General features: G+C 44.9%; 1 protein-coding gene across 1 annotated transcript; it reads right to left on the reverse strand.

The window, feature by feature from the left end:
* Window positions 1–449: 449 nt before the first annotated feature.
* On the reverse strand, window positions 450–2628 carry LOC147988072 (uncharacterized). The gene is made up of 3 exons (XM_087540510.1): window positions 1944–2628; window positions 1543–1772; window positions 450–1073 (listed from the first exon to the last, which is right to left on the reverse strand). Exons 1-3 carry the CDS (start codon window positions 2620–2622, stop codon window positions 450–452), a joined length of 1533 nt encoding a protein of 510 aa, XP_087396636.1. The 5' UTR covers window positions 2623–2628.
* Between the last annotated feature and the right edge of the window lie 9637 nt (window positions 2629–12265).

Below are 12265 nucleotides of genomic sequence, written 5' to 3' on the forward strand. Positions count from 1 at the left end.
TATGGCTTAACGGGACTGATTTGGCACATGTATTTTAGACTGAATGAGGGTTGATGTGCATCTAAATCTTCATGTCCCATTTGTACGTGGCAGTGCCAGTCATGTGTGTTGTAGACATAAATTGCTTAGGATCAAATCCGTGCCCTGTTCCGAGTTATGAGCCAACAGACATTTTTTTTAGGGCTAGACAACGAACAGTTGGCGGCGAGGAACGCACGGTAGAAGGGTCAGAATTGGAAGAAAATGGATCGGCTCATTAGTTTTCCATCTGTCACGATAGAAAATGGACCAAATTAATAGCATACCTTTCCTCCATTAGATCACCCGCTAGGACCTGCACATTAAAAATGCATATTAAGCAACATAAAAATGGCACACTCTATTAATCAAGTCTAAGCTAAGCTCACAAATCGAGGTAAATGACTAAGTCACTGCCACTCCACACACCTTCAATAGCCGTCGAGTACAAGATTATGATTGTCCATGACAAGACGAGACCAAGCGACAACTATCTCCACTTTGGAGCCGCCAACATGACACTTAAGCATAGTTGTTTGACACTGCTGGACAGGAAAGTCAACGTGATTTATTCGAGAGATAATGGGTTTGGACTTTGAGTATGCTCCTATGACAATTCGGAGTGTGCCCCGCAATCCCACTAACATCACATTTCTTGACAAAGTAAGATACCCATCTAATCCAGCATGCATCCTTTCACCACTGCAGTCAAGCAAAACAACTTCCACGGCGCTTCCCAACATTGCTTCAACAGGAAAAAAGAAGCAAGAAACTTTGCATCCATAGTTAAAAGACTCCCCTTCAACCACACGAACACCAACAATTGTAGCCTGGATTGATGGAGCAAATCGCTCAAGACTTATCTCTGCTGTACAACAGCGGCTATTGATCAGCATGATGTCATACTGCTTCATGGGGCGGTACCTTTGATAGGCAGTGAACAATGCTGTATATTTGAACTGTGCTCCATATTTCAATTTTAATTCAATTTGAAAGAAAACAGGCTCGTCAGCCACAATTGCACGAGATGGGCCAGTTAAGTGCAAAAAGGGGTCCTGCACGCATAATTTTCATCATTGTCAAGCATAATTTTCATCATTCTCAGTGACACATCAAGCAAAATAACAACTAAAATGCAGTTCAGTTTAACTAGACATAGCCTAGCAGAGACATCACATGGCCATAATCTGGCAATAATATGAAGGAAAGAGTTCTCAAACAGATCATAGCCTAACAGAGAAAGCACATTGCCATAATTTGGCCAGAATATGAAGGAAAAGTTCCCAAATAGATCATAGCCTAACAGAGAAAGCACATGGCCATAATTTGGCCAAAATATGAAGGGAAGAGTTCCCAAACAGATCCTAGTAATCTTTGCTGCTATAATACAAAGTTTTGAATTTAGATTTAGAACAAGCAGCTTCTGCTTTGTGTTTATAGTGTGCTTTCTTGAACACTGGCTACCGTACACTTGAACAAACAAACTAGTCAAAAAATAGACGAGAAGATAGACATTATACATACCTCTTGCTTAATTCTTTGGCAGTTTTCCCCTGAACGGCAGAAGAGAATGTTGCGGTTGTGGTCAAGATCGTCCCGTTCGGCGACCACGCCGTAGACATCAAGAGGCCAGCTCAGATTAGGATTGAGATCAACCAGTTTGATCGAGTATACTTGCAAGCCAAGGCCAGCTACGGAAGGGAACCGGAAGTTTTCGGGCGTGGAGGCCGTGAAGTGCATAGAACTCAATGTTGCTGCAGCACAAAGTAAAATGATTGCAGACTGTTAGAAATTATGCTACTAAATTTAGCAAATACAAATCTATGCATATAAAAGAAGATTTTTTTTTTGCAGTGATATACAAAGACGGAGTTGCATTTATTAACCGGGCTCAACTAAAGAGAGTAGAAAACAATATTGCTTACTTATGTCATCAAATCCACCATTTCTTCCGGTCCGGCTGCCCCACGTAGCCTCCCAGCTGTCACGGTCCAAACAATCTTGAACGTCCTTTTGAGGAGCAGATTTGTGGCTCTTTATAAGCTCCGAGATGCCCACAAGCGCAGTGGATACGTGGCGCAGCTTTTCAACCATGTCCGGTGAGATGGGGACTCTGAATGTTTTTAGAGTGGATGCGAGAGAGGTGAAGAGAAAGAGCAGCTGCTGCGTCTCGACCAAGAGAAAATCCATTACCTCCTCCCCAGTCTTGCAACCTAGGTAAGGCAAATTCACCTCCTTGACATGTTGCGTGCGCATCTCGTTGAACTGGGCGGACAAGCTGGAGATCTGCTCTTGAGAAACCTTCTTATTTCCAGCAGGCAACAACCCCCTGGACGTGACCTCTCTCATCAGAAACGAGATCTCCCTCCTGAGCATCTCAAGGTGGCTAGAAAGAGCAACAACCGAGTCGTCGTGACCAATCTCCATGCTGCCAGCGTCTCTCGCTGGCTCCTTGCTGGAATCCCTCCTCGTCACCGTCCCCTTGCAGATTCCCAATTGGGGTTGGGGCTCCATACTTATGAGGGACCCCGAATATCTCTCCATCTCATCGCCAGAATCGAAATCGGGATACTTAATAATCTCCTCCCAGGACTTGCCCATCATCCTGAGGATATGTGAACTAGTTCAATCTCGTTGCCGGCAAGTCTCTTTACTCGTTCCGTAATTCATCATCTCCCAACTAACTCATTAGTTGCAATGCTTGCAAGGCTTATGTGATGTGCATTACCGAGAGGGCCCAGAGATACCTCTCCGACAATCGGAGTGACAAAACCTAATCTCGAAATACGCCAACCCAACATGTACCTTTGGAGACACCTGTAGTACTCCTTTATAATCACCCAGTTACGTTGTGACGTTTGGTAGTACCCAAAGTGTTCCTCCGGTAAATGGGAGTTGCATAATCTCATAGTTACAGGAACATGTATAAGTCATGAAGAAAGCAATAGCAACATACTAAATGATCGGTTGCTAAGCTAATGGAATGTGTCATGTCAATCAGATCATTCTCTTAATGATGTGATCCCGTTAATCAAATAACAACTCATTGTTCATGGTTAGGAAGCATAACCATCTTTGATTAACGAGCTAGTCAAGTAGAGGCATACTAGTGACACTTTGTTTGTCTATGTATTCACACATGTATTATTTTTCCGGTTAATACAATTCTAGCATGAATAATAAACCTTTTATCATGATTATAAGGAAATAAATAATAACTTTATTATTGCCTCTAGGGCACATTTCCTTCAGTCTCCCACTTGCACTAGAGTCAATAATCTAGATTACACCGTAATGATTCTAACACCCATGGAGCCTTGGTGCTGATCATGTTTTGCTCGTGGTAGAGGCTTAGTCAACGGGTCTGCAATATTCAGATCCGTATGTATCTTGCAAATCTCTATGTCTCCCACCTGGACTAGATCCCGGATGGAATTGAAGCGTCTCTTGATGTGTTTGGTTCTCTTGTGAAATCTAGATTCCTTTGCCAAGGCAATTGCACCAGTATTGTCACAAAAGATTTTCATTGGACCCGATGCACTAGGTATGACACCTAGATCGGATATGAACTCCTTCATCCAGACTCCTTCGTTCGCTGCTTCCGAAGCAGCTATGTACTCCGCTTCACATGTAGATCCTGCTACGACGCTTTGTTTAGAACTGCACCAACTGACAGCTCCACCGTTTAATGTAAACACGTATCCGGTTTGTGATTTAGAATCGTCCGGATCAGTGTCAAAGCTTGCATCAACGTAACCATTTACGACGAGCTCTTTGTCACCTCCATATACGAGAAACATATCCTTAGTCCTTTTCAGGTATTTCAGGATGTTCTTGACCGCTGTCCAGTGATCCACTCCTGGATTACTTTGGTACCTCCCTGCTAGACCTATAGCAAGGCACACATCAGGTCTGGTACACAGCATTGCATACATGATAGATCCTATTGCTGATGCATAGGGAACATCTTTCATATTCTCTCTATCTTCTGCAGTGGTCGGGCATTGAGTCTTACTCAATTTCACACCTTGTAACACAGGCAAGAATCCTTTCTTTGCTTGATCCATTTTGAACTTCTTCAAAATTTTGTCAAGGTATGTTGTTTGTGAAAGTCCAATTAAGCGTTTTGATCTATCTCTATAGATCTTTATGCCTAATATGTAAGCAGCTTCACCGAGGTCTTTCATTGAAAAACTCTTATTCAAGTATCCCTTTATGCTATCCAGAAATTCTATATCATTTCCAATTAGTAATATGTCATCCACATATAATATCAGAAATGCTACAGAGCTCCCACTCACTTTCTTGTAAATACAGGCTTCTCCGAAAGTCTGTATAGAACCAAATGCTTTGATCACACTATCAAAGCGTTTATTCCAACTCTGAGAGGCTTGCACCAGTCCATAAATGGATCGCTAGAGCTTGCACACTTTGTTAGCTCCTTTTGGATCGACAAAACCTTCTGGTTGCATCGTATACAACTCTTCTTCTAGAAATCCATTCAGGAATGCAATTTTGACATCCATTTGCCAAATTTCATAATCATAAAATGCGGCAATTGCTAACATGATTCGGACGGACTTAAGCATCGCTAAGGGTGAGAAGGTCTCATCGTAGTCAATCCCTTGAACTTGCCGAAAACCTTTCGCGACAAGTCGAGCTTTGTAGACAGTAATATTACCGTCAGCGTCAGTCTTCTTCTTGAAGATCCATTTATTCTCAATTGCTTGCCGATCATTGGGCAAGTCAACCAAAGTCCATACTTTGTTCTCATACATGGATCCCATCTCAGATTTCATGGCTTCAAGCCACTTTGCGGAATCTGGGCTCACCATCGCTTCTTCATAGTTCGTAGGTTCATCATGATCTAGTAGCATGACTTCCAGAACAGGATTACCGTACCACTCTGGCGCGGTAATATATATTCTCTTTTAAAACTAGTTGCATTTCGTGTTTATGACAAATTATGCCCATCAAGTTGACATAGAAAATTTTTCTAGGAGGTATGTGAACCGGAAATTCCAACCGACCCTATTGTCGAGAGGTTAAATTTACTTGAAAGAGAAAACGAGTACTTGAAAGAAAAATTGAAAAGAATTGAGGGGGAGAAGATGGAATTGGAGTTGCATGTTGCCGATGTCGTCGATGATCACAAGATCAAGATGGAGAAAATGCGCTTGAAGATTAGAAAGATTAGAAAATATGCCATCGATAGTGAGGCTTAGTTGCGATCTTGATCGCATTTGTTGTTGCATTTAAATGCTTTAGCTAGAGAGTTATTTGTTTGTTGCATTTAAGTGTTGTATGAACTTTATGTATGAACTTGTATTAATTTGGTCTATTCGGTGTTGTGTAATGAAGATGAGCCGGCAATGGATGTACGATGACCGATGCTCTCCCCAGTTCGTTGAGGGCGTGCATACTTTTCTGATTGCGGCTGAGGCAAACAAGCGGGTGGATGGTTTTATGCCTTGTCCATGTGCTGGCTGTAAGAATGGTCACAATTACTCTACGTCAAGAACCATTCACGTCCACCTATTTGAGTCCGGTTTCATGCCCCACTATAATGTTTGGACCAAGCACGGAGAAAGAGGGGTTATGATGGAAGACAATGAAGAAGAAGAGGACGACGACAGCTATCCTGGCCATGGGTTCCCTGAATACGATGATACAACAATGGGGGAAGAAGCTGAGCCGGTAATGCGGGAAGAAGCTGAGCCGGCAATGCGGGAAGAAGCTGAAGAAGAGGCATCAGATTAGCCCGTTGATGATCTAGGTCGGGCCATTGCCGATGCAAAGAGGAACTGCGCAAGTGATTTGGAGAAGAAGAAGTTGCAGCACATGTTAGAGGATCAAAAAAAATTGTTGTACCCGAATTGCGTAGGTGACAAGAAAAAGCTGGGCACCACACTGGAATTGCTGCAATGGAAGGCAGAGAATGGTGCATCTGACAAGGGATTTGGAAAGTTGCTGGTAATGATAAAGGATATGCTTCCAAAGGACAACGAATTGCCCGAGAGTACGTACGAAGCAAAGAAGGATGTCTGCCCTCTAGGGTTAGAGGTGCAGAAGATACATGCATGCCCTAATGATTGCATCCTCTACCGCGGTGAGTATGAGGATTTGAATGCTTGCCCGGTATGTGGTGCATTGCGCTATAAGATCAGCCGCGATGACCCTGGTGATGTCGATGGCGAGCGCCCCAGGAAGAAGATTCCTGCCAAGGTGATGTGGTATGCTCCTATAATACCATGGTTGAAACGTTTGTTCCAAAACAAAGAGCATGCCAAGGCGATGCGATGGCACAGAGAAGACCGTAAGAAAGACGGAAAGTTGAGAGTACCCGCTGACGGGTCGGAGTGGAGAAAAATCGAAAAAAAGTATGGGAAGGAGTTTGCAGATGACGCAAGGAGCGTATGGTTTGGTCTAAGCGCAGATGGCATTAATCCTTTTGGGGAGCAGAGCAGCAACCATAGCACCTGGCCTGTGACTCTATGTTTGTATAACCTTCCTCCTTGGTTGTGCATGAAGCGGAAGTTCATTATGATGCCAGTGCTCATCCAAGGCCCTAAGCAACCCGGCAATGAGATTGATGTGTACCTAAGGCCATTAGTTGAAGAACTCTTACAACTATGGAATGGAACAGGTGTACGTGCGTGGGATGAGCACATGGGGGAAGAATTTGACCTAAAGGTGTTGTTGTTCGTGACCATCAATGATTGGCCTGCTCTCAGTAACCTTTCAGGACAGACAAACAAGGGATACCGCGCATGCACGCACTGTTTGGACGATATCGACAGTATATATTTGGCTAATTGTAAGAAGAATGTGTACCTGGGACATCGTCGATTTCTTCCGAGCAGGCATCCCGTAAGAAAGAAAGGCAAGCATTTCAAAGGTGAGGCGGATCACCGGACGAAGCCTGGCCACCGTACTGGTGCTGATGTACATGATATGGTCAAGGATTTGAAGGTGATCTTTGGAAAGGGTCCTGGTGGACAACCTGTTCCAAATGACGCTGACGGACGCGCACCCATGTGGAAGAAGAAATCTATATTTTGGGACCTACCCTATTGGAAAGACCTAGAGTTCCGCTCCACAATCGATGTGATGCACGTGACGAAGAATCTTTGTGTGACCCTGCTTGGCTTCTTGGGCGTGTATGGGAAGACAAAAGATACACCTGAGGCACGGGAGGACCAGCAACGTATGCACGGAAAAGACGGCATACATCAGGGTCATGCAAGCTACGCTCTTACCAAAGAAGAGAAGGAAATCTTCTTTGAATGCCTGCTCAGTATTAAGGTACCGTCTGGCTTCTCGTCGAATATAAAGGGAATAATAAACATGGCAGAGAAAAAGTTCCAAAACCTAAAGTCTCATGACTGCCACGTGATTATGACGCAACTGCTTCCGGTTGCATTGAGGGGGCTTCTACCGGAAAACGTTCGATTAGCCATTGTGAAGCTATGTGCATTTCTCAATGCAATCTCTCAGAAGGTAATCGATCCAGAAATCATACCAAGGTTACAGAATGATTTGGTGCAATGTCTTGTCAGTTTCGAGTTGGTGTTCCCACCATCCTTCTTCAACATCATGACGCACGTCCTAGTTCACCTATGCGAAGAGATTAACATTTTGGGTCCTATATTTCTACACAATATGTTCCCCTTTGAGAGGTTCATGGGAGTCTTAAAGAAATATGTTCATAACCGTGCTAGGCCAGAAGGAAGCATCTCCAAGGGCCGTCAAAATGAGGAGGTCATTGAGTTTTGTATTGACTTTATTCCTGACCTTAAGCCGATTGGTGTTCCTGAATCGCGGCATAAGGGAAGACTGGATGGAGAAGGCACGCTAGGAGGGGAACAAATAATATGTATGGACGGACATTCTCTCACTGAAGCACACTACACAGTTCTACAGAATTCCACCTTGGTGGCTCCGTATATGGATGAACACAAGAATTTGCTACGCTCCAAACACCTGGAGCGGTCTGATGACTGGATTACACGTGAACAAACCAGGAGTTTCGCCAGCTGGTTGCAAGCACGTACCATGCATGACACCTCTATTGAAGATGACCTGTACTTGCTGTCCCAGTTACCATCTTCGAATATAGTGACTTTCAAAGGGTACGAGATAAATGGTAATACATTTTACACTATCGCCCAAGATAAGAAGAGCACCAACCAAAACAGTGGTGTCCGCTTTGATGCAGAAACCAAGACGGGAAAGGAAACATATTATGGTTATATATAGGACATATGGGATCTTGATTATCGACGTGGTTTGGAGGTCCCTTTGTTTCGGTGCAAATGGGTCAATATGACACGAGGCGGGGTAACGGAAGACCCGCAGTACAGAATGACAACAATGGATCTCAACAATCTTGCGTATGCAGACGAACCATTCGTTCTAGCCAATGATGTGGCACAGGTTTTCTATGTGAAGGACATGTCTACCAAGCCAAGAAAAAGAAAAGATAAGGAAGCGAATGCATCGTACGATGAGCCAAAGCGGCACATAGTTCTTTCTGGGAAGAGAAACATCATGGGAGTGGATGACAAGACAGACAAGTCAGAAGATTATGAAAAGTTTGATGAAATTGCTCCATTCACAGTGAATATTGACCCGAGCATCCCGTTAAATGATGAAGATTTTCCATGGTTATGGTGAAAAGGGACACATGCGAAGAAAAAGTTTCACACCCAAAGATCTGGGATGTGATCGGCTTCACTAGCTATCATCACTTTCTTCTGTGTTTCACACCCAGAAGGGAATCTCTGTAATAGTTAGGGTAGTTAATTATGTGTCTTGGCATTTGAAACGCGAAGAAATTTTATGTGCAAACAAATTCTTTCATGCCTTTACTGATTTTTAAAGTTAAGTTATTCACAAACTAGTGATTCACACTAATTTCAAATAATTCAAAATTTAAACTATTCAAATTTGAAAACTACGGGCACTAACAGAAAGTTTGTAATTTTTTGTACCTAAAGCAAAAATATTCACAAAGAAACTCTAAATACAAAAAAAACAACTCAAAAATAAATAAAGCAAAAAAATAAAAAAAAGCCCGCCTACTAGGCTAGAGCGGCCTGCATACGACTAGAAACCCAACCCGTTGTTGGGCCAGGATGCAGGCCCGCAAAGGCCCAGTAGGCCCACGGGGCAGCACAGCACAGGTAGGCCTAGAAGGCCTGCACTTGAGAGGAGCTCGAAGGAGCAGCCGCGGCTGGGTTTATAAACCAGTGCGGCTGCCCTTCGCTAGGCGAGGTGGGACTAAACTTTGCGCCCCTCGCCTGGCAGCGCACCCCCCTTTAGTACCGGTTCGTGGCACCAACCGGTACTAAAGGGGGGGCCTTTAGTACCGGTTGGAGCCACCAACCAGTACTAAAGGGGGTCGCTTCCCGCCGCTTGGCCTGGCCAAAACAGGCCTTTAGTACCGGTTAGTGGATCCAACCGGTACTAAAGGTGTCCCCTATATAAGAAACACTTTGAAAATTTTCAGTTTCTCATCTCCCACTTCCCTCTGCCCCCGCCCCGTCCCGCGCCGTCGCCGCCCCTGTCGCGCCGTCCCCGTCGACTCCGCGACGCCCCCGTCCTCGTCGCGTCGTCCCCGTCGACTCCGCGGCGCCCCCGTCGCCACCCTGTCGCCGCACCGGCCCGTCGCCGATCCCCTCGCTTCGCCGTCGCCGTCGCCTTTGGATCGACCTTGCCTCGCCGTCTCCGTCGCCTCGACCTTGCCCGCGCGCGCCGTGAGCCCCTCCCCCGGCCCCTCTCCTCCCTCCAATCGATCAAGGCCACACCGGCGCCGGCGCCGACCGTAGCGCACACACACACACGCGCGCACACACACACACTACGTGCACACACACACACTACACACACACACTACACGCGCACACACACACAATTTTTCTGTTTTTAGCTTTTAGTTTTTTCTGTTTTTCTGTTTTTCATACAAAATTTTAGATGAATTAATTAATTAGATTAGATTAATGTCAAATAGTATATAGAAATGTTAGTTATAATATATATAATGTCAAATGTTATAGAAATGTTAGTTATATAGAAATGTTAGAAATTTTGGAAATGTTAGTTTTAGCTAGCTAGATGAATTAGATTAATTTCAAATTGTTAGGCGATGATCGATGTTTTTTTAGTTTCTTATATTTTTAGTTATAAAATTTATAATTTGCATATATGAAATCATCACAATCCATCATTTAAAAAATGTTACTTTACTTTTGCGGCATATAGTATTTTGTTGTCGACGATGCCCGGCCCGCATCCTCGCCGTCGACACGTCCGCGATGACGTCCAGCTGACCCATGTCCGGGACTGGGCTCCGTCGGGCTGGCACTGGGAGGTGCTGCCTAGAGGGGCGCACCGCTTGATGAGGAACCCGGCCCCGGGTCCCGTCGTCGACCCTGATCTCGTTTGGTGGCGTTCGTGTGGGCCAGTTTCGGCGCGGAGGGAGCCGGCCCCGCCGGAGGGGGTACGTCGTTGTGTCAGGGAGGAGGACGAGCACGTCCATCGCTACATGGTTGCGTTAGAGGGCGGCAGGTTCTCCAATACCTGGCAGTTTCTTCAGGGATCTCACTTCAGCTATGATCCTGTGAGGGTTCCTTCTCTTTGGGTGTCCACCGCCCGCGCCGCAGGAACCGCGAGTGTCCTAGATTCTTCTGTAGTATTCGATCTTTAATTAGCTACCTAGCCAGTGATGTACTATTCAATATTATATATTATTCGAGACGATGTATTCGAGATTAAATCTATTATTCGAGACGATGTATTCGAGATTATATCTATTATTCGAGACGATGTATTCGAGATGATATCTATTATTCGAGATTATACTAAATTGTTTTATATTTATTTTGGCATAGTTAAATAAAAGCTATGGCGGACAATACCGACAGAGAGAGAGAGAACAGACCATGTTCGATATGATACGCGGGCCAGATGATGATCAGAATGAAGAAGAATATGACGGCTCCGAATTTCTAAACAACACCGGAGAGGGTGATATGATATTCGATCGCGACGACCGAATTGATGAAGTCATGAACTATGATTATGACGATGACGAAGAACATGTTGATCCTGAAACAACAAACACCGGCGAGGTATATATATTTATATAAGCAGGAATCTGGTGATCATCACATGTTTTAAATGAGTTGAAGATATATTAACGAATCGATCTTTCTTCTTTCAGCCATCCGGATCGAGCAAATCTTCAGGCAAAAGGACGAAACGAGGCCCGAACAAAAAGTTGAAGGAGGGCGTAAAGTACAATATCGAGGCATTCAAACCTAATGGCGAACCATTAGCGCCTAAGAAGATTGCGGACAAGTTCGTTCGTCAGTGCGGAGTTCTTGTGAAGGACCAACTCCCGATCTCCCTTCAAGAATGGAGAGAGCCAGCAAAGCCACGTCCAAATGTTACTTTTGTCGACGACAGACAAAAAGACTGCTTTGGGATACTCTCATGGAACATTTCACCCTACCAGATCATTTCACAGAAGCAGATGTGCAGAAAGTCAAGGATGCTGCTCTTAGGAAGATGGCGGTTGCATTCAAGAACCACAAGAGATGTGAATGGGAGAAGTACGTCAAGGGAGGAAGGAAGACTCCAGTATTCGAGGGGACACTAGAGAATCAAAGTGCTCATTGGGATGATTTCGTGAAATTCAAGGATTCAGAATTAGCTAAGGAACGGTCGAGAATAAACAAGAAGAATGCCGAAAAAAAGGATAAGTTCCATAAGCTGGGGCCAGGTGGCTACGCGGTGGCAATGCCTAAGTGGGATAAGTCTGAGAAAGAGATGGAGGATGCAGGTGTCACTCCGGTTACTAAGAGTTGGCCCCCCAGGTGCAGGACTTGGTTCTATGCGCATGGGGGGGGTTGGACCCGAAGACAGGCAATGTTTCGACGAAGGCATGTCTGAACGGAGCCGACGATAACATACTTGTTGCAATAGAAGAGGCTCGAACAGGGGTGTTCCAGCCCAATAGAGAGAACGACGAGCTTACGCGTGCCCTGGGAAATCCTGAACACCCGGGAAGAACACGAGGCAAGGGCGCTATTCCGTGGTATGAGGGGTTTTCGGACTGGAACACCGACTACAGAACCCGTGCGAGAAGGAAGATTGCGGAGGAGAAGCAGAGGAAGATGGAGGAGGAGAAGAGGAAGCTGGACTATGAACGCCTTCAAGGCCTAGAATCAGCGCATGCGGACTT

The sequence above is a fragment of the Triticum urartu genome, chromosome 2A, assembly GCF_056163025.1.
Source record: "Triticum urartu cultivar PI428250 chromosome 2A, HENAU_Tu73, whole genome shotgun sequence".
In the NCBI taxonomy this organism is placed as follows: Eukaryota; Viridiplantae; Streptophyta; class Magnoliopsida; order Poales; family Poaceae; genus Triticum; species Triticum urartu.